Source organism: Balaenoptera borealis (assembly GCF_965194805.1).
Source record: "Balaenoptera borealis genome assembly, chromosome: 16".
Lineage (NCBI taxonomy): Eukaryota > Metazoa > Chordata > Mammalia > Artiodactyla > Balaenopteridae > Balaenoptera > Balaenoptera borealis.
This window is the reverse complement of record NC_138872.1, coordinates 50,999,403-51,026,282: the sequence shown is the minus strand read 5'-3', so window position 1 is coordinate 51,026,282 and position 26,880 is coordinate 50,999,403. Positions and strand designations below refer to the sequence as shown.

The 26,880-nt window shown below is 55.5% G+C and overlaps 1 protein-coding gene across 1 annotated transcript; it reads left to right on the top strand.

Annotated features, from left to right (window-relative positions):
• Window positions 1–1,123: 1,123 nt before the first annotated feature.
• Window positions 1,124–26,600, top strand: LOC309613152 (tryptase-like; the record flags this gene model as incomplete). The annotated part of the gene is given in 9 exon segments (XM_082359708.1): window positions 1,124–1,215; window positions 17,908–18,083; window positions 20,587–20,774; window positions 21,230–21,291; window positions 21,509–21,614; window positions 21,716–22,243; window positions 24,682–24,855; window positions 24,956–25,054; window positions 25,056–26,600. Coding segments are annotated over 9 exon segments (1,515 nt in total). The 3' UTR covers window positions 25,146–26,600.
• Between the last annotated feature and the right edge of the window lie 280 nt (window positions 26,601–26,880).

The window sequence follows — 26,880 nt, the reverse complement described above, 5'->3', positions numbered from 1 at the left end:
GAAAGGAAGATGGTCGTTGGATGCCCATCACTGCCGGCTGCCAAATCGCCACTGTCACCGAAGAGAGAGGCTGGGATCAGGCTGGGTGCTCAGAACTTGGCGGAGGGTGGAGCCCCTGCTGTGTGTCCCTCCCAGAGCCCAGGTGGTGGGACTGGGAGAGGGCGAGTCTCTACTTCTGCTCCCTCCGGCCTGCAGAGAGCTGAGCCACCAGGATGAGAAATATTTGATTGTCAGGAGATTTCCGTGAGTGGAGAATAAGGTTGCCTGGGGCAGCTGGACATCCTCTTCACTGCTGTGTAGGAAGAACGTTGCACTAACAGAGCTTGGGCCCCAACCCCCGTGAAACAGATGGAGGACGCGTCGGGTGGGGGCCTCCTTCTCTCTCCAGGTGACTTCCCAACTGGTCATACGTTCATTCACTCCCTCCCTCCCTGGTCATTGAGCGTGGGGCCAAAGAAGGGTTGGTTGGTTTTTATTTCATCTTAAGATTGGAGAATATGTTTGCTACCGCAAGACAGTGAGAGAGAGAGAGAGAGAGAGGCACGGATCGAGAGCACACGTGAGCTGGGCACACAGTGGAGGGACCTGGCTTCCACCCCCCCGCAGGTGCACACGCCCCTGGAGGCATTTCCAGAGGCCCCCCTCCCAGCCTGAGCCTTGCTTCAGCACCTCCCCCTATCAGACTCAGTCCTCCACATCTAAATAGGCATTCTGGGGACGCCAGAGCCGCTGCCAGCATTCTTCCTCGCCCACCTGGGCAGGTCAAGTCCCCTCCTCTCGTCCCTCCCCACCAACCCCCCGCAGCAGCTCTGCCTCAAAGGATGAAGCTGAGACACCGAGTCGCTCCCGCCTCCAGGCCTCTGCTCGCTGTCCCCTCCGCCGGCCTCCCTTCCTCTCCCCCAACACCGCAGCCAGGTGGCTCACTCCCCCCCTCCCCTCCTACCTGCTCTAAATCCCAGCCCCCTCCCTGCCTCCTCCCAGCTCTGGAAGGCCTTCCCCGCTGGAGCTACAACCCTCGGTTTGGGGGGCTCCCTCCCAACCTGCGCCCAGGTAGGGGGAGGAGTTTATAATGTGTCAGGCGGAAGAACCAGGAAACAGCGCTTACCTGGCTCGGCTTGTTCCGATGCGGCAGCGGCGCTTCCCCGCCCTGCGCTCGGCCGCCAGGTGGCAGCAAAGCGCCGCCTCTCCGCCCCCGCCCCGCGGCTGCAGCAGCAGGTAAGGCAGGTTCGACCCTCGCCCAACCCGTTATGCGCCAGGTGCTGCGGCGGCAGGCTAGCCATTTGTTTGCTCACTCAGCTGGCAAATAAGCGTGATGAAAGGAGGCTTCCCATCACAGCTGAATAGGGGCTGGGTCCCTATGCCTTGCACCCAAAGAAATACAGTGCAAACCTGACCATGCTTTGAGTTTGAAGCCTGATAAGGTTACCTGCCAAGATTTTGGCTGCACCTGTCCTTTCTTGTTAAAGTGGGGGTGGGTGGGGGGGTGGGAGGGGTCGAGGATGACAGGACTTGGAGATGTGTTAAAGCAACCACAGTAGCTAGGGACTTCCCTGGCTGTCCAGTGGTTAGGACTTCTCTCTTCCACCACAGGGGGTACAGGTTCAATTCCTGGTGGGGGAACCAAGATCCCACATGCTGTGTGGCCAAAATAAAGTAACCACAGTGGCCCAAAGGGAAACCTTTCTCTTTGTCTTAATCTGAGGGATTCTACAAGAAACCGGTATGTCTCCTTCATTCTATAATTCAATGTTTTTTTTAAACACAGGCTCCTTGAGCCCCCAGAACCATCTGTTGACACGTGTTCTCTGTGTCCCCACTCTGAATGATTTGCTTAGAGTCAAAGCCAACATGCTCCAAGGCCATTTTGATTCATCCCTTCCCAGTTTCCTGGTGCTCAGACTCCACATTCTGGACTCCAGGTCCCAGTGATGCTCAGGACCAAGCGTGTGTGTCCCTGAAGTTGACCGGGGTCTCTGTGTCTGGTAGCCTGACCTTGAGGAGAGGGACAGTCTCAGGGGGCAGATGCATGGCCCAGAGCCCTGAGGCAGGGAGGGCAGCCCAGCCTTGTCATGGGCTCCCCTGCCACCTTCCCTGTCACCAGGGCCCCTGTCCGACAGGGCCTCTCCCAGGGGCTGACGGCTACTTTTGCCACTTCCCTGGCCTTGCCCACCACTCCCCACCTGGCAGGCTGTGATGCCACTTATAGGGCTCAGGCAGAGGAGCCTGCGGAGGAGTGGATATGGAGCAGGATGGCGGAGGCAGCTTGTTAAGTAGCCCAGAACAGTGGGGTGAAGGCAGCTGGGAGTCAGGCAATACGGGGGTGGGGGTGGCCCACCACCCGCAGTTTGGGTTTAACACTGAAAGTCCCTTCCCATAGGACCCAGCAATCCCACTATTAGGCGTAGATGCAAAAGAATTGAAACCAGTCACTCACACTAAAATGTGTACACATATGGTCACAGCATTGCTGTTCATGACAGGCAAAAAGCGGGAGCAACTCACAGGCTCGTCAGCGGAAGATGGATCAGCAGACTGCTCCATCCAGACAGTGGAGCATCGTCAGGCCCCACACCCCGCACCACGTGGACGCGCCTGGCAACGTGCTGAGCGAGGCAAGCCAGACACTAAAAACCACAGAGCGTGTGTCTCCACCGGGCGAAGTGTTCAGAACAGGGTAATCCACAGACAGACAGGAAGCGGATCGGTGGTCACCAGGGGCTGGGGGCGAGGAGGAATGGGGAGCAACGGATTCATGGGGATGGGGTTCCTTTTGGGGCTTGGAAATGTTCTGGAACCAGAAAGAGGTGGGTGTTGCACAACATTGTGAATGCACTAAATGCCACTGAATCCTTCACCTTAAATGATTACAATGGCGAATTTTATATTGTGTGTTTTATAATAATAATGGTAATAATAATACTGTAATAATGTCCTGAAATCTCACCTCCTGGGAGTCCCCTCAGTCTGGACAGGTCAGGATGGCAGGTCACCACCATATACAGACTGGGACGGAGCACGCGTGGAGGTCGATGTTGACCTCGGCAGAGCAGCTGCGGGGCTGCAGGGTGAGAGGCAGGAGGGAGGTGGGGAGGACGAGGAAGCAGCTCGCGTGGACCAGAGAGCGCAGTAGAGAGGAAGCTGGAGGAAGGTGCCAGTCAGGGGAGAGTGTTTGTTGTTTTGTTTCTAAATCCGAGCAATTTGAGTTGTGTTTGAATGCTGATAAGAAACTCAGTTGGTGCCATGCATTAAAAAAAACTTTTTTTTTCTAAATAGGGAAAGAGGAATATTCTCAGCAAGAATGACCCAAGAAGAGGTAAGTAACTTCATAAACAAACACCAAAACCTGAAAAGCTGGTTGGCCAAGGGAAACCAGAGGCCAATGATTCACAGCAGAGGAATGAGATCGGGGTAACAGAGGGGAAACTGAGGCCCGCCCAGGGTGCGGCGGGGTCTTTGGGTGTGGGGTCACCGGGCAGGGCTTGGCGAGCCCTCCCTGCCGAGTTTCTGGGTCCAGATGGGTCTCACTGAGCCTCTCCGTGCCCTTGCAAGGAGTGGTGTGTGAGCAGGAGAGCTTGGGGAGCAAAGCTGTAGAAGAAGAGTGGGGGGAACCCCACAGGACACTGCCTCCTGCCCGGGTTGAGGGGTGGCGCCCAGATTCCGAGATCACTCAGGGTGCGAGGCGGGACTGGGTGCTCACACTGTCTGCTCTGGGCTGAATTGTGACCCTGCCAATCTGTTATGTTAAAGCCACACTGGTCCTGCACCTCCCGCCTCCAGAGCTGTGAGAAGTAAATGTCTGTAGTTTGTTACGGGGCCGAGCAGACTGAGGCACCATCCACTGCTGTGAGGCCTGGGTGACTGTCCACTGTCCTTCCATGTGTCCGGCCCTTTGGCTGCCCACCTATGGGGCCTGCTATTTAAGTGGTGCCCCCTGGTGGTCTGCAGAGGGCAGAGAGCTGAGAGCTGAGCAGGGGTGCCTGCGGGGGGGGGGGGGGGGGGGGAGAAGTGGCAGGCGGGTGCAGAGGGGCCTGAGAAATCCTTGGAGCAGCTCCCGGTCAGCGGTGCAGCAGCCCTGAGGTGGGGGAGTGTCTTATTCAGGCCACTTTCATGGTGCTCAGCGCAGGAAGAGAGCCTGGGGAGAGGCGTGTTGAATCAATGAACAAATGAATGAATCATGTGGGGCTCTCAGAAAGGAGGGCTCAGAAGTCCTAGAGGTGGGAGGACGGGAGGACGCGTTACCAAGGCCTGGCAGGAGGGAACGGCACTCCCGCAGCCGGGGAGGAACTGGGAGCACAGGGCAGGAGTGTTCTGCCTGTTTCACACCAGCCCGATCCTGAGGCAGAGAGAGCGTGTGGGAGGGCCTCTTCGCACCTGGGATGGATCTCCTGGCTGGAGTGGGGGTGTGGAGTGGGGGAGTGGCGGTTGTGAGGTGGGAGAAAGCCCAGCCTGTGCCCCAGCCCCAGTCCTGTGTGCTGAATGCTCAGGAGGTCTGAATAGACCACAAGCCTAGGGGCACAGATTTCCAGTGCCAGCTCTACCCGGTGAGACCCTGGGAAGATCATGCCTTCACAGCACCAAGTCGTACAGCCCAGGCAGCAGGGCCACTTGGACTAGCCTGAGTCTGCTGTGGGGCCCCTTCTTGCTGGGCTCCACTCAGAATTGGCAGTTGATAATGGGTCCTCACTTGATAACGGATTGGTGCAGCATTCCCAGTGTGGTCCACACACCTCCAGAACCAGAGGTGCTGCTGAGCGCTGTGCTGCTTTGTTGACAGCAGGAGGTGCAACATGGAAGTTGTCCTTTTTCTTGGAAGGGATGTCCCCGGACGCCCCCAAAGCACTGTACCCTCAAAAACTCATCAATGAACCACACCCCTGGCAGGCGTGTGTCTTACCAAGTCCCATCATCATGATGTCATCAACGGGACGGCTGGATGCTCCAGGGCAAGACCATGTGCGTGCACTGCAGTCCCCCCAAGGCAAATGCTTCCATCCTCCTTGCTGATGAGGATTGGAAGGAACACGCCCACCAGATCCGTAGCCACATTCCAGGTGCCAAAGGCTTGTTGATCTGTCCTGGTGAAGATTCCAGCCCAGCATCTACAGTCGAAGTTACCAAATATCCACCAGGATCCGTGTGGTTTTTGCAGGGCTGTAGTGGTGTATTCAGGGGACGTGATGAGGACCACCCTGCATCACTGCAGTCTTGAGTGTGGCCTGGTCTTGGCTGGTCCTGCTGGATGTCCTGTTGCATCTGACTTACAGACTTGGCTGGGAGAGGAGAAGGCCTTCCCACCATAAAGGCTCCACAGCGGATCTGAAAGTTTCCTCTGGGAAAATGGGGCTCACTGCTCTCTGTCCTCCTTCCCCTGAGTCCTGGGATGGAGGAGGCGGCACCTCTTGATGGACAGCAGTACATAGTCAGAATCTGGCAACAATGCTTCATTTTCACCGTTTTCTTTTTTTTTTTTTTTGTGGCCACACCACACGGCATGTGGGATCTTAGTTCCCCGACCAGGGATGGAACCTGTGCCCCCTGCATTGAGAACTCAGAGTCTTAACCACTGGACCTCCAGGGAAGTCCCCATTTTCACTGTTTTTTAAAAAAAATTTAATTTAATTTATTTTTTATACAGCAGGTTCTTATTAGTTATCCATTTTATACATATTAGAGTATATATGTCAATCCCAATCTCCCAGTTCATCACACCACCAACCCCCGCCCCCCCCGCCACTTTCCCCCCTTGGTGTCCATACGTTTGATCTCTACATCTGTGTCTGTATTTCTGCCCTGCAGACTGGTTCATCTGTACCATTTTTCTAGGTTCCACATATATGTGTTAATATACGATATTTGTTTTTCTCTTTCTGACTTACTTCACTCTGTATGACAGTCTCTAGGTCCATCCATGTCTCTACAAATGACCCAATTTCGTTCCTTTTTATGGCTGAGTAATATTCCATTGTATATATGTACCACTTCTTTTTTATCCATTCGTCTGTCGATGGGCATTTAGGTTGCTTCCATGACCTGGCTATTGTAAATAGTGCTGCAATGAACATTGGGGTGCATGTGTCTTTTTGAATTATGGTTTTCTCAGGGTATATGCCCTGAGTGGTGGTGGGATTGCTGGGTCATATCGTAGTTCTATTTTTAGTTTTTTAAGGAACCTCCATACTGTTCTCCATAGTGGCTCTATCAATTTACATTCCCACCAACAGTGCAAGAGGGTTCCCTCTTCTCCATACCCTCTCCAGCATTTGTTGTTTGTAGATTTTCTGATGATGCCCATTCTAACTGGTGTGAGATGATACCTCATTATAGTTTTGATTTGCATTTCTCTAATAATTAGTGATGTTGAGAAGTTTCATGTGCTTTTTGGCCATCTGTATGTCTTCTTTGGAGAAATATCTATTTAGGTCTTCTGCCCATTTTTTGATTGGGTTGTTTGTTTTTTTAATATTGAGCTGCATGAGCTGTTTATATATTTTGGAGATTAATCCTTTGTCCGTTGATTCGTTTGCAAATATTTTCTCCCATTCTGAGGGTTGTCTTTTCGTCTTGTTTGTAGTTTCCTTTGCTGTGCAAAAGCTTTGAAGTTTCATTAGGTCCCACTTGTTTATTTTTGTTTTTATTTCCATTACTCTAGGAGGTGGATCAAAAAAGATCTTGCTGTGATTTATGTCAAAGAGTGTTCTTCCTATGTTTTCCTCTAAGAGTTTTAAGTGTCCAGTCTTACATTTAGGTCTCTAATCCATTTTGAGTTTATTTTTCACCGTTTTAACCTTTGTGTTGTAGTTCTATTTATGACAAGTGACACTGGCCTTCCGTTTCTGATTGTGCTATACAGTTTTTGTTTTTAATCCAGATCTTAGCTAAACATTTGAACACATTTAAAGACAAAACGTGGGGCAGAGATGGGGGAGGGTAAGGACTCCCAGGAGCAGCTGCCTTTGCTCTTTGCCGCCCCCTGGTGGCTGCATCCTGCCGGACACCCTCCCCTGGGCAGTTTTTTTGGCCTCTGGGTGGTGTAAACGGAGTGTCCCCTCCGTGCCCGGTCCCCGCCCCCCACGCCCCCAGGGACCAGAGACAAACCGGAGACACGGCCCTGCCCCCAAGAGCTCCCGGGGGAAACGGCCAGAGATGGGCCGGAGTGGACGGAAGTGCGCCCCGCCACCCCCGCCCGGCTCAGCGCTGAGCTGTGGGGGCCCCTCCCAGGGCACGGGGTCCTGAGCCCAGAGCCGCGCCTGCAGGTGGGCTGTGGTGGGTGGGACATGGGGACAAGCTTCCGCAGGACAGCGGGGCCCTGACCGCCTGCGCACTGACTGCTCGCTGCCTGTTAAGATGCTTAAAACGGGGACTTCCCTGGTGGTCCAGTGGTTGGGACTTTGCCTCCCAATGCAGGGGGTGTGGGTTCAATCCCTCGCTGGGGGAGCCGAGATTCCCACATGCCTCGCGGCCAAAAAACCGAAACATAAAACAGAAGCAATATTGTAACAAATTCAACAAAGACTTTAAAAATTGTCCACAGCAAAAAAAAAAAACAACAAAAAACTTAAAAAAAAAAATGGGGCCAGCAGTTACTCCTCCAGGCCACACGGGGGCGCGCGGGCCTGGAGGAGGGGCGTGGCCAAGGTCGGGCCGGAGGTGGGAACAGTCTCTTGACCCCGGGCGGCTCTGCAGGTGGGGGCGCCCGGACAGGCGCTGTAAACTCTACCCACCGCCGATTTTTAAACTCGTGCTCCAGGGACGGGCTTTAGGGCTACGGAAACTGCTCACATTTGCGTGCCGAACCCTCGCTGGTCACTAACTGAAACGTCTGCACTGAGTTGGCTGACTCAAACAGACCAGGGACTTGAGAGGGGGAAAAAAGATCTTGGTTATAAAGTTCCACCTTCGCGCGCATGGTTCTTGTGGACACTTGTAGTGTGAAGTGTGCTGCTGGCCCCGTCTGCACCCTTGACCTCTAGCATTGCAATGTTCCTCCTGCCCTCGGAGCCAGGTGTGGGGGTGACCCCGGGGCTGTGGAGAGGAGGGGAGGAAGCCTGGTGGACAGACAGAAGGTCTGCGGGCAGAGAGGATGCGTCTCCTCATATCTCAGACCCGCCTGCCTCAGGGAAGGTGAATCAGGACCCAGAGGGAAAGACCGAGGGCCCTGCTCCTTGTGCTGGGTTTGAGCGGTTGGGATTTATACTCCTGGGGTGTGAAATCGCCCAGTCCTTCCCACCCGCCTTTGCTGCGCCCCCTGGTGGAACCCTGCTGCAACACTCGCTGGGGCAGGAGGGCCTCCCTGCCAGCCCGCCCCCAGGTGTTTGCTGTGGTCCCGTCTAGGGTCAGGTTCCCTCCAACCAGAGCTGGAGTCGGGGATTCCTCCTCTCACTCAGCGTGAAGCCTGGGGAGTCCAGCCACATCTCTGAGTTAACTTCTCACGTGCTGCTGCTTCTTCCATATGCTGCTCGCATCTTGATGATTTGTGATCTCATTCTCCATGAGGGAATCTTCTCTGGGCTCCCTGCCCGGGGTGCAAACGTTGGGCCAGGGCACAGGCACGCCTCACTTCACTAAGTACCAGGCCGATGACCGTGCTTGTCGCCACCCCACTGCAGTGGGTTGAATGTTGACCCCCAAAGATCTGTCCGTGTTGTCACCTCTGGGACCAGTGGGTGTTACATCATACGGCAAACGATGTGATGACGGCTCTTGAGAGGAGGAGCCTGTCTTGGTTTCACGTGTGGACGTGAATGCAACCGAATGCATCTTAATAATAGACACACGTAGGGGACATGGAGGCAACGTGGATATGGAGGCAGAGACAGCAGTGATGTGGCCATCACGCCAATAAAAAAAGAGAAAATTAACACATTTCTGTTGTTTTCAGCCATCAGTTTGGTGCTTGTTACAGCAGCCATTGGAAACGAGTCCACTCACCTTGGAACCGAGAGCGCCCGTTTCTCTGCGTTCCCCCAAATTTTGTTGTTACCTAGGTTTTAAATTTTTCCTTTCTGACGGTTGATCTTTAGAATTCTGCACCAATATCCTGCTTGCATTATTTCAATACCTGTAAAGTCTCTTTTAAAAAAGGCAGCTTTAATGAGGTGTAATTTAATAACACTCATCAGCGTTAAGTGTACAATGTGATGAGTTTTTGACAGAAGTACACAATCACACAAGACTTCACGTTCGACCTGGTTGATGTGGCAGAGAAATTAGTGAGCAGCTCAGCCCTCTGTCCTGGTGTCCTTGCTGCCCTGAGCCATTTCCCCTCAACGCCAGGCCTCGGCCGCCCTCTGTCACGGGGCTCCCAGCCCCCATCTCACACGTCCTTCTACTGCCAGGGTATTATTTTGTTTCGGCCGGTGTATTGTTTTCCTGGGGCTGCTGTAACAAAGTATCACAAACCGGATGACTTAAAAGAACAGAAATTAATTTTTTCAAGGTTCTGGAGGCCAAAATTCTGGAATTGAGGTGCGAGCAGGTGGGTTCTTTGCAGAGGCTCTGAGGGAGCACTTGCTCCAGCCCCCCTGGCTTCTCCCAGCTCCTGGCCGTCCTTGGCATCCTCTGTCCTGTGGACACATCACTCCACCCTCTGCCTCTGTCTTCTCTCCTAAGGATGCCCTAATCCAGTATGACCTCGACTTGTTACACCTGCAAAGACCCTATTTTCGAATAAGGTCCTCTTCTGAGGTTCCGGGTGGACAGGATTTTTGCGGATGCTATTCCAACCCACTGAGTCTGGGAGAGGGAGCCAGGAGTCTATGGGGCCCTATTTCCCGCCAGGTGGAAGCTGCACTCCCAGCATCCTTTCCTGAAATCCCTCTTCTGCTTGAGTCAGCGAAGTCAGTGTCTGAGGCTGGCACCCAGGTGTCACTGACCAAGGAGTCAGCCAGAGGTGTGGCCAGGGGACTGCCATGGGTGTGATGCAGGGTGGCACATGGGCAGGGGCCAGCAAGAGACCTGTCCCCCCACCCTGATCCTGTAGGTCTGCCCGGCTTACTGGGTGATACGTAACTTCCAACCCAGACGTTCCTGCACGTCTACCCCACGGCCATGCAGCCACACACGGCTTCCTAAGGCTGCGGCCCCGGTGCATGGTCAGTGGGTCGTGCGCCCCAATTCATCCCCTCCACCCTGCTCTGCCCACACCTGCAGCAGTTGTCACACGTGGATGTGTCCCCAGGACTTGCAGGGTGTCCTCACAGATGCCAGATGTTCTCACCTTCCTTCCTCTGCCCCTGGGTGACAGAAGGCCCTGCAGGCCCGGGTGGTGGGGGTCGCTGGTGTCCTGTGTCTCAGCCGAGCGAAGGGCCCACTCCTCTCTCCCGTGGACATGGTGGGCGGATGGAGAGGGTTGCTCCTGCCACTTTCTCCCCGAGGACTCTACCTGGCAACTGGATGTGCAGCGTCTCCTGTGACATCTCACGCCGGCCCATCTGACGGTGCCTTCACTCTGCATTCTGCTCTGTGGACGCCCGGCCCCACTGGTCACCTCCACACCTGCCCCCTCCCCCAGCTCGCCCTCTTTGCCTTGAGCCTGTCTTAGACTTTCTTTTCTACCCCCTAGTTAATTACAAGCAATTTAAAATAGACTTTGGGACTTCCCTGTTGGCACCGTGGTTAAGAATCGGCCTGCCAATTCAGGGGACATGGGTTCAATCCCAGGTCCGGGAAGATCCCACATGCCACGGAGCAACTAAGCCCATGTACCACGACTACTGAAGCCTGCGTGCCTAGAGCCCGTGCTCTGCAACAAGAGAAGCCACTGCAATGAGAAGCCTGTGCACCGCAACGAAGAGTAGCCCCTGCTTGCCGCAACTACAGAAAGCCCGCGCGCAGCAGCGAAGACCCAACATAGGCAAAAAATATATATTTATATATATATAAACTAAACTTTATTCTTTTTTAAAAAATATATTTATTTATTTATTTTGGTTGCACTGGGTCTTAGTTGTGGCATGTGGACTCTTAGTTGCGGTATGCATGCGGGATCTAGTTCCCCAACCAGGTATCGAACCCAGGCCCCCTGCACTGGGAGCATGGAGTCTTACCCACTGGACCACCAGGGAAGTCCCTAGACTTTATTCTTTAAGAGCATTTTTTTTTCTTTTGGCCATGCCATGTGGCTTGCAGGATATCAGTTCCCCGACCAGGGATTGAATTAGAGCCCTTGACAGTGAAAGCCCAGAATCCTAACCACTAGGCCTCCAGGGAATTCCCAAGAGCATTTTTAGATTTAGAGAAAAACTGTGTCAGGAAATCCAGGTCTCACACAGTTTTCTGTGACCATCCTCACCCTGAGGTGCCCATGTTAGGACTGATGATCCGATACAGACACAGGCTTGCTGGCTGAAGCCCCACCACCACCCTCGTCTACCCCCAGGCTGGCTCCATGTCATGCCCTCTGTGGGTCCGACAAAGGTATGTATCCTCCCTACACGACACCTTCCCTGGATGATCCCCACCAGGCCGGGTCCCCTCTGACCCTGTCAGCCCCTGGGGATGCTTTTCCTGCATCAAGTTCCAACCTGACAATTACAGAAGAGCATCTTGTTTAAAAAGTTTTGTGGGGGGATGTCCAGCCCCTCCCCAAGAAGAGACCAGATGAACTCCCTGCAGAACGCTCCAGAGGGGCACAGCCAACATTCAGGACTCCCCACCCCACCCCCTCCTTTCTTATATAACTCCAAAACATGGGGTCCCTGTCGGGCAGCTGAGACACTACGACCACAGCCAGCCGACGAAGGTGACCCATATAACCCAGCACCCCGAGTTCAACCAGAGCCTGTCGGCCTTGGCGGGGCACAGACATCACCCTGCTGAACATGGAGGCCCCTCGCTCTCCGAGCACAACAGCCTGGTCTTCCTCCTGCCTGCCTGGCCAGGCAGGACCTGAGCTCTCCCCCACCTCCCACGCCCCAGGGGCAGACATCGCCCCTCATTTTGAGACAGAAAAGCCCAGGCTCGGAGAGGTCAAGAGCCTTGCTGAGGGCCCACAGCACCCGTTTCTGAGGCTCCCGTGATCTGCCTGCCCTGCATCTGCAGCCAGGAGGCTGGAGCCCAGAGGGGATGGGGTTTCCCCCCTGAATAGTGGCAGTTTCTCTCCCCTCCCCCATATCAGACACGCCCTGGGCTGGAGAGCCAGGCAGCTTCCCCATCTCCCAGAATCGAGAGGTGTTTTGTTTCCACTTTCCACACTTTAATGTCGGTTTTCTGCTCATGAAATGTGATATTGGCTTTCCATTTCTGACAGCAATGTGATTTTAAAATTCCAGGTTTCATTCAACATTTGAACAAATTTAAAGACAAAACGTGGGGCAGAGATGAGGGAGGGTAAGGACTCCCAGGAGCAGCTGCCTTTGCTCTTTGCCGCCCCCTGGTGGCCGCACCCTGCCGGACACCCTCCCCTGGGCAGTTTTCTGTTGGCGTCTGGGTGGTGCAAACAGATTGTCCACTTTGTGCCCGGCCCCCCACCCCCCACCCCCCGGGGGCCAGAGACAAACTGGAGACCCGGCCTTGCCCTCAAGGGCTCCCGGGAAGGCTGGTGCTTTGGAGTAAACGGCTGGAGAGGGGTCGGAATGGAGGAAAGTGCAGTTCCCCGACCCCTCCCCAGGCCGGGCTCAGCGCTGAGCTGTGGGGACCCCTCCTAGGGCGCCGGGGCCTGAGCCCCGAGCCGCGCCTGCAGGTGGGCTGTGGTGGGTGGGAAACGGGGACAGATTTCAGCAGTGACACCTGGATGGTGACAGGTGCTGGGAGATGCTGACTACCCTGCAGCAGAGGGTCCTGAGCTCCCTCCCCTTCCTTCTGGGGCATTTAGGGGCTCCCCCCCTGAAGCAGGGGGAAGGACATAATGGCCGGCCATCTGCACGGTCCCCCCTTCCTCCAGGGCCTGGGGGGAGGTGGGGCCATGCCAGGACGTTGGTGCAACTGTTGAGGGAGTGACCCGGGGCCTGGTTCATGGCATCCCGCCCAGGTCTCCAGGGATGACTGGCTGCGTAGCCACCATCACTACAGGGGTGCCACGGCCTCCCGCGGGCCCTGGCACCCCTCCTCCTCGGGTTCCCTCCATCACGGGATCCCAGGGTGCATGCAAGGCCCTTCCCTGTGCTGCTCCCCTTGTTCCTGGAACTCCATTTCTCCTTCCTTCCCTGGCACATGGGGAGGCGTGTAGCTGATCACCCTAGTCTGTGCCCCTGTAGTGACTGTCCCCCCAAAGTGGGTCATGCACCCCTGCCTGTGGGAATCAGGCTTGGCCACACGGCCTGTCCGGGAACAGAAGCAAGAGGCCGACTCACCTTCCCGCAGCCCTGGGACGCGCTGTGTGGTCAGCGGTGGCTCCTCCAGAGATGCCCTCCACACATTCCTTTGGGGAGACCCGGCTGCCCCCGCTGCTGGGAGGGCTGCGGGCAGGCCCCTCACCCTTCATCTCTAAGGGACGGCTGGGGGGCCGCTCACCAAGTCCAGGCCCCCTTCTGGGCGTCCATATCCCGTACCGGATGACAGGAGGTTATATAGGTCCCCCCAGCCTCCTGCCTGGGGCCTCCCTGCTCCCAAACCCCATGTGGCGTCGGCTGAGCCCTTGACTGCCTGGCAGCCCAGCTTCTCCCTCTGCCTGGTCCTGCCCTCCTCCCCACCCGCATAAAACTCCCTGCGTGCTAGTCCCGCCTGAGTGGGGGCTTCCTGAGCCCGACCCATAGCAGCTGGAGCCAGGCAGGGCCCGAGGTGGCCACTCTGGGGCGGGGTCTTGGAGCTGGGCCCGCACACTGATGGTGGGTAGCACGAGACTGCAGTGTGGGGTCCAGCTGTGCTGGGGGAGCAGGCAGTGTGAGAAATTGGGGAGGATGGGGGCTTTGGGGCCCAGGAGCTTGGCAGTGATTGTAAACCCAGTGGAGGTGCCCGTTAAAAGATAAGAAGCTGGGAGCGATTAACCAGCAATTAAAGGCTGAGAGTGAGCGCAGCCCGGCCCCTGAGGGCTCAGGGCAGAGAAAGCGGGGTCCACTCGCCAAGGCCAGGGCCTGGGTGGGAAGAAGCGGGGCCTCCCTCCGGGGCTGACTCCCCAGAAACCTCCTGCACACTGCCCTCTGTCTACCTGCAGCAGGGACCTTGGGGTGCATGCTCTGAGTCTCTGCATGCCAAGCACCCCTCCACTCCGCCTGCACCCTGGGGGTAGAGGATTCTGAGCCCCCTCCCTCGTTTCCAGTCTCTTGAGATGTGTGACGTCACTCTTGTGGAGAAAGCAGGACGTTTTCAGAGTGTGACCCCAGGAACTCCCTTGGAGTCACCCAGAATGGCTAGCTGTGTCTGATGGCTCCACGGTTGCAACTTTGCAACTTCTCCCAAACGCTGGGCTGTTCCAGAGCTTGGCTTCTCATGCAATGGCTCCCTGGGAGCCCATGGGCTCCAGGCGGCTGGCCTTCCGTGGAGTGGCGTTCCGGTAACAGCTGCCTCCCCAGCTGAGGCGGCTTATGCCTGAGTCACAGCTGTTTGCTTTTCTGTCCGGCTGTTCGGCTGTTCCCGAGAGATTGCCCTGGGGGAAGGGCAGGCAGCTGGGGCAGGCACAGCCCTTGGTGCAGCCAGGACAGGGCCACCTTGAGCTCACTTCTCTTTTCAGGTTGTCAAGAGAATAGGAAAGGCCCCTTCTTTGTCTTTTTGTTCCATTTTCTAAGAAGTTTCCTTGAATTGATTTTCCAACTCTTTTATGGAATGTTTAATTTGTTATATTTTTAATTTTCACGGGCACCTGGTTGTTCTCTATTTCATATTAAAAGAACACAGTGGGACTTCCCTGGTGGCGCAGTGGTTAAGAATCCGCCTGCCAATGCAGGGGACATGGGTTCGAGCCCTGGTCCCGGAAGATCCCACATGCCGCGGAGCAGGTAAACCTGTGTGCCACAGCTACTGAGCCTGCCCTAAAGAGCCTGCGAGCCACAACTACTGAAGCCCACATGCCTAGAGCCTGCTCATCGCAATGAAGAGTAGCCCCCGCTCACCGCAACTAGAGAAATCCCGCGCACAGCAACAAAGACACAACGCAGCCAAAAATAAATAAATAAATAAGTTTATATTAAAAAAACACACAGTATGTAGTTCTTGTTTCACAAAAGCAGCATCTTCTCCCTGAGTTTCCTTAAACTTCTAATTCTCTCCATTGTTAGTTGAATAGCTTTGAATAACTTGTTTTGGTTTGTTTTTATACTTTGGTTTCCAACTCTCTAATTCACCGCTTTCCCGGGACCCCCAACTGTTTCCTTCATATTTAAGAATAAATCCCTAGACCCTCCTACACTGTGGGTGGGAATGTAAATTGGTGCAACCACTATGGAAAACAGTTTGGAGGTTCCTCAGAAAACTAAAAATAGAGTTACCATATGATCCAGCAATCCTACTCCTGGGCATATACCCAGACAAAACTATAATTCAAAAAGATACATGCACCCCAATGTTCATTGCAGCACTGTTTACAGTAGCCAAGACATGGAAACAACCTGGATGTCCATCAACAGATGAATGAATAAAGAAGATGTGGTATATAAATATACAGTGGAATACTACTCAGCCATAAAAAGGAATGACATAATGCCATTTGCAGCAACATGGCTGGACCTAGAGATAATCATACTAAGTGAAGTAAGTCAGAAAGAGAAAGACAAACACCATATGATATCACTTATATGTGGAATCTAAAATACGACACAAATGAACTCATCTATGAAACAGACTCACAGATATAGAGAACAGGCTTGTGGTTGCCAAGGGGAAGGGGGAGTGGGGGAGGGATGGAGTGGGAGTTTGCGGTTAGCAGATGCAAACTATTACATTTAGAATGGATAAACAACAAGGTCCTACCATATAGCACAGAGAACTATATTCGACATCCTGTAATAAACCATAATGGAAAAGACTATGAAAAAGAATGTATGTATATGTATAACTGAATCACTGTGCCATACAGCAGAAATTAACACAACACTGTAAATCAACTATACTTCAAAAAAAAAAAAAGAAAAAGAGTGAGGGGGTTCCCTGGCGGTCCAGTGATTAGGACTTGGTGCTTTCACTACCATGGCCCTGGGTTCAGTCCCTGGTCAGGGAACTGAGATCTCACAAGCTGCACAGCCCGGCCAAAAAAAGAGAAAAAAGATAAAAAGAATAAATCCCTAGGTTTTAAGGGTGGTTTATGTCCAAAGCTCCCAGAATAGCCAAGGGTATTTTCCTAATGGACGAGAACAACTGTGTTTATCAAAAGTTCAATAAGAGTGAGACTCTCAGGTGATGGATTGAACCTGTCACCCTCATTGGGCTTGTCGACTATTTTGTTTTATTCTAAGATGACTAGGCAAGAAACTGGGCTTCCCAGATGCCATCCCCATGTTTGTTGGTCTTTTCTGGGACCCACAGTCACCTAGGGCTGGATCTTTCAGCCTCCTCCTTGGGGCATGACCCTGGGTTCGGGAGGGGGAAGGGGGCTGGGGTCCTGACCTCCTAATCCTTTTTTTATTTTTTGGCCAATCCATGCAGCATGTGGGATCTTGGTCCCCCGATCAGGGATCTAACCCATCTGTGCCCCCTGCAGTGGAAGCTCGGATTCTTAACCACTGGACCACCAGGGAAGTCCCCCAACCTCCTAATCCTTCTGTGTTCAGCCTCATGCCTCTCTGCCACCCTCCTCCGTGCTGGGTGGTCCTAAGCCTTGAGTCTGGCACTTTCTGCCAAGAGTAAATCTGGGCCCGTGTCCCAGGTGGGCAACTCATCGTCCCGCCCGAGGAGGCTCTGAAGCTCTGTGACCAGAATTTCAAACAACCTCCCTGTTCACAGACCCTGTGTGGACACTGTCTTTCCAGCCCCCTCGCCTGGGTCCCTTGGAACACGGCGGCTCCTTCACCGGGTGTCCTCCTAGCAGAGTGAGGGGGCTTCAACCACCAGCAAAGCGGGCTGTGCTCCCCCGGCCCCGCTTCTCCATCTCCTCCATCCGGTGTCCAGATGCTTGCTTGTTGCCCGTCTGACATCGCTGCTGTGGCCCCTTTCTTCATCCCCCTGAGTCGATGCTGTTTAAATATTTATTTATTTGGTTGCGCCGGTCTTAGTTGTGGCAGGTGGGCACCTTAGTTGTGGCATGTGAACTCTTAGTTACAGCATGTGGGAATCTAGTTCCCTGACCAGGGATCGAACCCGGGCCCCCTGCTTTGGGACCATGGAGCCTTAACCACTGTGCCACCAGGAAAGTCCCTCGATGCCATTTATCTGCAGCCGCTTTGCCGTCTCTGTGGCTGGGGTTTAGGGGGTGAGCTCGAGAGCCAGTGCGTCCACCGCCGTGTGTTTGGAAGGCCCTGGTCTTCACCGTGACAACGTTGTGACACCGGCTGCCCCGTGCTCTGCTTTGTGGCCTCCGTGGACGTCCTCCCCTGTGTTTCCCTCAAGACAAGCTAGGTAATCACTTCAACATTCATGAAAACGACCGGATTCTCCTGCAGTTCATGTCACATTGGAGTTTTGAAGAGTTGACATTTGATGACAGTAACCTTGCATGACATTTTGTTTTCCTTTTCAGGAGAGTTTTGTAGTCATCACGGACTCTGAACATTCCTCATAAAGCTATTATGGGGGGTGCGGTGCTGCGGATGCTGCTGTAAACCGAGTCCTTACCATTACGGCCCCTCCCAGTTGTTACTGGGAAACAAGAATGAGTTTCTTCTTTCTCTACTTATTTGTGTTTAAAACATTTATCTTCCTTCTCGACACTTTAAGAAACTTAATTTAAAAACCTCTTCAGTTGAGGCTTTTGGGTTTTCCGGTAAGAAAATCATATTACTTGCCAATAATAGTCGTGAGACATTTTTCCCACAACCCTCAAACCTCTTATTTCTGGTTCTGGCATATCCGAGGGTGACGTTCAGATGCTGTCTTTGCCCCCAGGGACCTCTCACGGGGCTCCTCTCAGAAGCTGTGGTCACCGGCCCTGGGGGACGGGAAGTCTGGCCCCAGCATCAGGCTTGGCCCTGAGGGCCTGTGGCTTCTTGCTGTCACCTCTGTGACTCGTCCTGTCAGCTGGACCCTGGGAACAGGCCCCAAACTCACATCCACTACAGCCGGTGAGCAGAGGACGAGGGGAGGAAGCCCCTCACCCACCCAGAGCTTGTGCCCCAGGGCCTGCAGGACCCCACCCTCCTGTACGCAGACTCCCCCTCCCTGCTGGCCCCCCAGCCATTTTGGATCATGGTTGTTTCCTGAGTATTTCCTGGGATTCTGGGCCCCCCTGGAGTAACCAGGATCTTGGCAAGGATGATGGTGACTCTGGCCCTAAGAGGGAGAGAGGGTCTCTGGAGACTTGGCCTCGCCTCGGTGCAGTGCTGTACCTGGAAGGGAACCTGGCTCCAGATAGGGGTGGTGAGCTGTCAGAGGGCTGCAGTTGCCCCAGCTTTCTGGAGTGACCACCTACCTGTGCTGGGGCCACCGCTGCGGCCGCTCACCCCCCCAGCCCTGGGCGGGAAGCAGGGTGCTGCCGGCACGAGCTGAAGGCGTACCCTCCAGGGTGTTCGGGGCCCCCGATACCAGCTCTTCACCTCACCTGGCGTCCTCCACTGTCCCCCTGTCCTGAGACTCTCCCACCTGGCCCCGCCCTCAGCTGAGAAGTAGAGGCCAGACTGTGCCCTAACGTGGGGCTCGGGTCGAGGGATTATCCAGGACCCCTGCCTCCCTCTGTAGCTCATGAAAAGCAGGCTCTGGGTTGTGTCCTTACCTGTGGGTGTGGCCAAGGCAGCCGGTGGGTGAGATCTTCCTGGTGGGGGCATCAAGGTTAGGGAAGGTGGTGGGGGGCTTAAAACAGCAGGAAGGCACCCTCACAGTCTGCAGGCCAGGAGTCCAAACCAAGGTGTCCGGGCGGCTCCGGGGAGGACGCCTCCAGCTTCCGGTGATGCCGGCATCCAACCTCTGCCTCTGTGGTCACACGGCCATCCCCTCTGTGTGTCTCCCAGCGTCTCCACCTCTTCTTACAAGGACACCGATCACTGGATCGAGCGGCCACCTACTCCAGTCTGACCAGGAGGTACAGGGGTCACGTCAGTTGAATACTTAGGGGTCCCGAGCCGGGGCATGGGCAACACCATCTTCAAAGTAGCAGACGGACGGCGGTGTCCTGCAGCTCTCACCTTTGGGAGAGAAACTCATTGGCCATCAGCCCTTGCAGAGCGAGCAAGACGGGCCCGTGGGAAAGTGGTCTCGGTGGAGAGGTGGGGGTTGTGCCTTTCACCAGGGCTGATTTAGCTACTGTTGCCACCGATGTCCCACCGCCCAGCAACGGGCACCAGCGCCAAGCCCTGAATGGCACAGCGGCCCATGTCGGCCCCTTCCACTCCTGGAGGGACCAGAGGTTTGTTCTGATGGGAATGGACACATGTCTGCGTATGGTTTTGCAGAAACTCGGCCGGCACCACGATCCGAGACCTACAGTGGTGTCTGAATCCCACATAACGTGGCGTCAGCACACAGACACGCTCTGCAGTTTAGGAGGCTAGAGAGAGGGCCCACGGCCGGGCGCCGGCTGGTCACACCCTGGGAGCCGTTGGCTTGACAGCGCAGTGCGGTGGCCTGCAGCGGCCACTCAGTGGCAATGCGTCACGGGACAGACCGTCCTCTAGGACAAAGTGCAGATGGAATTGCAGGCCTTCTCTGGAGCTGTGTTTCCAACAGGGGGAATCAGTCTGGGGGCCACAGGGGGAGTGGGGGTTCCGCCCACTGTCACTCTCAGTGGGGAACTTGTGCTCCCGGTGCCCCCAAGACTGGACTCTGCAGGGTCAGGGGTCGAGGTCCCTCAAAGGGTCACACTTTCACCAGGGGGTATTGAAATCGAAGTGACGGCCGATGCCTGGCCGTGCTTTGGTTTTTGTCCAGAGGCCAGTGGGCAAGAAGAAAGGGCACCATCTTGGTAGGGACAATGACACCAACCAACAGGAACAGGGCTGCTGTGTCACAATGGGGGGCAGGGGGGATGAGGGGCACTCTCCTGGCACCCCTGCATCAATTGTGATGGCATGGGGACATGCAGCCACCTGGCTGAAGACATCCATGTAACCAGACGGAGCTCAGACCCTCAGGGATGGGGGTCTAGGTTGTGCCACCAGGTGAGTCCCAGAGTCCACAGGTCATAGCCAAGGGGGGTCTAGATGGACTGTGGAGGGGCCCTGGTGGTCCCTGATGTGGCCACAGCAGCTGTCGGCTGCACCCTGAGCCTCTGCTCCCAGTTGTCCCGGGAAGAGAGGTCCCCACTGTCCTGCAGCAGCTGTCCCCACACACGACACAGCACAGTGGACTGTGCTGGACAGAGTGGGCCACCATGTCCCCCTTCTGGGCAGTCCTTGCTGACCGGTGTCTGCTGGGGCTGGCAGCTCCTTCATGGCCGCCTCACCCCCACTGGTCCCTTCCTGGCTAATCCAGGACAGTGTAAGGGCCAGCATTTTGTCCCCGTGAGGGCCGTGCAAACCCTGGACATCCCCCTGGGTGGTGGTCAGCCCTGCATTGCCCTTTGGCCTTTCCCTCGGCCCAGGCTGGTTCCATCCACCTGCCTTCCACGGCCCGTCCCTGGCTCGTTCCCTGCAGGTCGCACTGTCTCAGCGACAGCTTCCGAGAATCCCACCTGCAGAGCAGATGGGTGCCGTGTCCCTCAGCTGGTGGCAGTGAGGGTGGCCCAGGCCATGGGCCAGTCAGATTTCGGTGATGAGGGTGGCAGCCTGCTGTGCTCTAGTCGGATGGTGGAGTGCTCCAGCTGGCTTGCTGAGTTCAGTGGTGTCAGGGGGCTGCCTCATGGCTCAAGCGGCCCAGCCCCTGGTGTCTGCTGCCCCTCATCCAGCCAGCCTGGGCCGGTGCTCCAGGACTTCTTCCAGCAAACCTGCATCTTCTTCACATTCTTTTGGGCCTGTTTCCACTGACTTGGTTGTGTGTTTGCAGCTGAGATTTGTGCAGTCTCAGCGTGGATGTTGCTGGCGGGGGCGAGGGCAGGTCTGCCAGGATGCAGGGCGAGGGCCTGGTAGGAGCTCCTCAATGACTGTTGATCAACTCACCAACCTCGGTCCTCGCGGGGCCCGAGAAAGGCGGAGCTTCACAGCCACCTCATCCCCCCACCAAGGGGGCAAAGGGGCTCAGAGAGGCCGGAGAGGAGTGAGGGGAGCACCCACCAGGTGAGGCCCCCCCCCCCGGCCCTGCTTCTCCATCCCCACCTGGGGTCCTGGCCCTCCCCCCGCAGATGCTGTGGTTGCTGTTCCTGACCCTCTCAGGCCTGGGGGGGCTCCGTGCCTCTGTCCCCGGGTGAGTCCTGACTCCCTGTCCCTGTCCCTTGCCCCGGCCGCCCAGACCCCTCAGCATCAGCTCAGTGGGTGATGGTCCTGGGAGGGACTGAGTGTGAGAGGCCGTGCTGGGGTCCTTGACAGTCCCCCCCCTTGGCTTCCCAGATCCCGACCTGGGGAGGGAGCGGAAGGGTACCGTGGGGGTGCGTGATGCCCCTGCCGGCCGGTGGCCGTGGCAGGTCCACCTCTGACCGCATAGTAAGGGGCGTGAGCAGTGGCAGCACGTGTGTGGGGCTCTCTCGTCCACCCCCGGTGGGTGCTGACCGCTGTCCACTGCACTGGACGGTGAGTCAATCAGCCCACTGCCCCCTTGGCCAGGGGCAGTGGGGGTGGGGGACACAGAGGGGTGGTGGGGAGTGGGCAGGGGGCTGGGCGCTGGGCTGCAGGCAAAGCCACGTCTCTGCCAGCGGCCAGCTGGATTCCTGCTGCGGGGCAGGCCAGGCCCCGCCCCCCAGCCTCCTCTGAGAAGCTCCGGTCTCCCCTCCCCCAGGGAAAACTTGCAGGCTTATGACGTCAGGGTCCAAGTCGGGCAGCTGAGACTCTATGACCATGACCCGCTGACAAAGGTGAAGCAGATCATCCGACATCCCAAGTTCAACTACAGCCTGTCTGCTGAGGGGGGCGGGGACATCGCCCTGCTGAGACTGGAGGCCCCTGTGATGCTCTCCCATCACATCCACGTGGTCTCGCTCCCGCCTGCCTCACTGAGGGTCCCCGAGAGGAAGATGTGCTGGGTGACCGGCTGGGGCTACATGAGACTCGGCGGTAAGGCTCTGGGAGACCTGGTGGGTGTGTGTGGAGACTGCAGGGTAGCCCGCTGGACAGGTGCTTGTGGCTTTGCTGAAAATGCTTTATTCTCTGTGATTTGGGGGAATCCTCTCCATGTTTATTGTGGTAAAATATACCCAACAAAATTTTACCATTTTGATGATTTTTAACTGTACAATTCAGTGGCATGAAGTACGTTCACATGGTTGCATGACTATCACCACCATCCGTCACCAGAACATCCTCCCAAACAGAAGTTCCGTCCCCATTAAGCACTCACTCCCCCTCCCCCAGCCTCTGGCGACCACCATCTACTTTCTATCTCTGTGGATTTTCCTGTTCTGGATGCTTCATATAAATGGAATCATACAATGTGTGGTCTTTTGTGTCTGGCTTCTCTCACTGAGCATGTTTTCAAGGCTCGTCCACGTTGTAGTGAGTGTGAGTGCTTCATTCCTTTTTTTTAAAATAAATTTATTTTAATTGTTTATTTATTTATTTTTGGCTGCGTTGGGTCTTCGTTGCTGCGCGCGGGGTTTCTCTAGTTGCGGTGAGTGGGGGCTGCTCTTCATTGCGGTGTCTGGTCTTCTCATTGCAGTGGCTTCTCTTATTGCAGAGCCCGGGCTCTAGGCGCACGGGCTTCAATAGTTGTGGCACATGGGCTCAGTAGTTGTGGCTCGCGGGCTCTAGAGCGCAGGCTCAGGAGTTGTGGCACACGGGCTTAGTTGCTCCAGGGCATGTGGGATCTTCCCGGACCAGGGCTCGAACCCGTGTCCCCTGCATTGGCAGGAGGATTCTTTTTTTTTTTTTTTTTTTTAAATTTTATTTATTTATTTATTTATCTATTTTTGACTGTGTTGGGTCTTCGTTTCTGTGCTAGGGCTTTCTCTAGTTGCGGCAAGCGGGGGCCACTCTTCATCGCGGTGCGCGGACCTCTCACTTTCGCGGCCTCTCTTGTTGCGGAGCACAGGCTCCAGACGCGCAGGCTCAGCAGTTGTGGCTCACGGGCCTAGTTGCTCCGCGGCATGTGGGATCTTCCCAAACCAGGGCTCGAACCCGTGTCCCCTGCATTGGCAGGCAGATTCTCAACCACTGTGCCACCAGGGAAGCCCGGCAGGAGGATTCTTAACCACTGCACCACCAGGGAAGCCCTTCATTCCTTTTTTATGGCTGAGTAATATTCCACAGTATGGATAGACCACATTCCGTTGATGGACACCTGAGTGTTTTCCATTTTTTGGCTCCTGAGAATCACACTGCTGTGAGCCTGAGGCTACCAGCACCTGTTAGAGCATCTGTTTTCAATTCTTCTGGGTCTATACTAGGCCCAGAATTTCTGGGTCATATGCTAATTCTATGTTTGATCTTTTGAGGGGAATTCCCCTTTGAACCTGAATGTGCACAGGGCCAGGGTCTCGGATGGGCAGGTTCGTGGACACTGGGGACTCGGGGCCTTTATTCTCTGCCAGGCCACAACAGGCACTCCCATGGTTCTCACACAGTCCTCACCGTGACCGCTGGGAGGTGTTTGGACCTTGACTGTCCTCCTGTAGATGAACAAACCTGGGATTGAGAAGCTGGGGCCTACTCCTGGGCATATATCCAGAGAAAACCATAATTCAAAAAGATACATGCACCCCAATGTTCATTGCAGCACTATTTACAATAGCCAAGACATGGAAGCAACCTAAATGTCCATTGACAGATGAATGGATAAAGAAGATGTGGTACATATACACAATGGAATAATACTCAGCCATAAAAAAGAATGAAATAATGCCATTTGCAGCGACATGGATGGACCTAAAGATTGTCATACTGGTGAAGTAAGTCAGACAGAGAAAGACAAATATCATGTGATATCGCTTATATGTGGAATCTAATAAAAATGGTACAAATGAACCTATTTACAAAACAGAAATAGAGTCACAGATGTAGAAAACAAACTTATGGTTACCAAGGGGGAAAGGGCTAGGGAGGGATAAATTGGGAGATTGGGATTGACATATACATGCTATTATATATAAATAGATAACTAATAAGAACCCACTGTATAGCACAGGGAACTCTACTCAGTACTCTCTAATGATCTACATGGGAAAAGAATGTAAAAAAGAGTGGATATATGTATATGTATAACTGATTCACTTTGCTATACACCTGAAATGAACACAACATTATAAATCAACTATACTCCAATAAAAATTAACTAAAAAAAAAGAGAGAAACTGGGGCCTGCTGTGGTCTCAGGTGTCAGAAGGTGAACATTTGAACCCATCTGGCTCAGAGCACTTCTTCAGGACAAGCCCTTGATCCATCCCTTTCCAGGGAAAAAGAATTCCTGGGAGAACATGCTGCCCTTGGTTGTCTTGTCCTTAGGCTTATGGAGCCAGATTCTAGTTGATGGAGCCCTGTGTCCTGGAGCTGGAAGGGTTTAATGGCCGTGGGGAAGCTGAGTCCCAAGGCCAGGGGTGGCTGGTTCTAGACCCCAGGGTCAGGGCTGGCAGTGGGGCCCCTGTGCCCTCCACAGACCCAGTGGAGCCCCACACCAGCTGGGGCAGAATGAGTACCTGCACTCTCCTAGCCCCTCCCTGCAGCGCCACTGCCCCCGCCCTACCACCTGCAGGAGGTGAAGGTGCCCATCGTGGGGAACGAGATCTGTAACCAGCGCTATCAGAACTCTTCTGCAGACACCACCAACCAGATCATCCAGGAGGACATGCTGTGCGCAGGGAGCGAGGGCCGGGACTCCTGCCAGGTGGGACCCCAGGCCCACCTGTCCTCCGGCTCCTCCCAGCCCACAAAGCTCCATCGCAGGGGCGTGTGGAGGTGCTCGCTGAGGGCTGCCTTTCCCACAGGGTGACTCCGGGGGCCCCCTGGTGTGCAGCTGGAATGGCACCTGGGTCCAGGTGGGGGTCGTGAGCTGGGGAGATGTCTGTGGCCATCGCGACTTCCCTGGGGATCTACACTCGGGTAACGAGCTACGTCTCCTGGATCCGCCAGTACGTCCCCCAGACCCTAGATGGGGCCGGGGTAGGGTCTGCATGATGGGGAGATGGGTAACTTTCCCTGCAGACACCCTGCTTCTTCCCCAGTGCCAGCCTTGTCCTCCCAAACCTCCCCTTCACCTCACCACCCGAGACCCTCCTGCCCTCCTAGCCCCCCTGTTTGGGGAGGGAGAGACGGGAAGAAGCTCTGAATGCTGGTGTCTCTCAGCAGTGGGGTGGCCCGCAGCCTCCTGCTCACCCTCTGTTTCCCATTAAACTTGGAAAAGCCAGCTCCTGGCTGTGGTTTGGGATAGTGGCATGGACGCATCTTGGTGTTGGCTGAGGGAGCAGTGGGGGGGGCCTCCCTGAGGGGTCCCTGGGCTCTGGCATCAGGCTGGGTTCCCACGTCTGGGTATGGGGACGTTTTCCCGGGAACCTTTCTGGGAGCTCAGGTGGGTTAACCCCAGTGTCTGTACCTTTCCACCGGGAATGGCAGCGAGTTTGTTCTGATAACCAGCCCCACCTACCTGGCCCGGTGATGTTGATTCAGGACACTCACCCACAAGACTGGGGTCTAGAGAGTGTAGGAGGAGTTTTAATCCAGGAGGTGTAAAGGTGACCCTGAATCCTGCCCACCTGTGCCCGTTTCAGGGATGCAAGGTGAGCGTGGCCCTCACCCCTGCCTGGTTGAGGTCAGAGCTGCAGGTGATGGAGGGTCCACCCCCCAGGGACCGGCCATCCTGTGAGACACTTTTACCTGACCTCATTTCTCTCCCTGAGGCTCAGGACTCAGCTGTGGAAAGTCAGTCCCACCTGGGGCCTGGAGGTGCCTGGGGACACACGGATCCTGCCCCGTTCTGTAGCATCCACAAGCTTGGGGTCCAGGAGAGTATGGGCCCCAGGCCATGGCGAGGTCCACTCTGGAGGAGCTAGGATTCTCTCTCCTCCCTCTCCACGCCTTTGTCCAGACCTGGATCCCGGGGGCAGGAAGCCACCCTGGCCTGTGCCCCAGGGACACGAGGCCTGAGGCTCAGGACGCTGTGTGCTGGGTTCTTAGGGGCCAGGGCTGTGACGGGGAGGGGGACAGCCCTGGGGTAAGGAGCCACCCCCTCCATGAAATGGGCGCACGTTTCCCCAGACAGGCAGAGGAGGCCCTCCCCATCCTGGAGGGCCCCTGTGGGCACCTTCAAACCACAGGGAACAACCCCACGAGACTGTGGAGGGCCTGTACCCATGGTGGGTAGCCTCGGACGTGGCCAGACAGTGGGTGGAGACCACCACCGTTGGAAGCAGGCGGTTCCCAGAGGGAAAAGGCACCGGGATGCTGGGCCCCCAAGGCCGGGAGCTGAACCCCCTCTGATGTAGCACTCCTGAGGGTCTGGTCCCTGGGGAGGGCCCGGCCGGGACTGGCGGGCTAAGGCTGAGCGGGGCCACACTTGACCATCCCAGCACTGGGCACTGCTCCAGGAGCTGCGCTACATTTACCGCTGCAGAATTCACCTGCTGCCCACCTGCCCCTGGGCGCACCCCCCCCCGCCCCTGTCCCCCAAAGGACCTTCCTGGACAGGCCTGACAGATGAGCCAAGTGACCTGCAGTTCCACCTGAGACCACACGGGGCAGCCAAGCACTCACCCTCCAGGAGGAAGGGGGAGGGGCAGGCTGCCCAGAGTCAATCTGACCTGAAGTGGGAGGAAGCACGACCCCAGAACAGTCAGTAATAGGTCCTGATGCTAATAGAGGAAGTCCTCCCTCCCTGTTCTTTGGAATTGTCTGTGCTATCGCTGGCCCAAAGGAA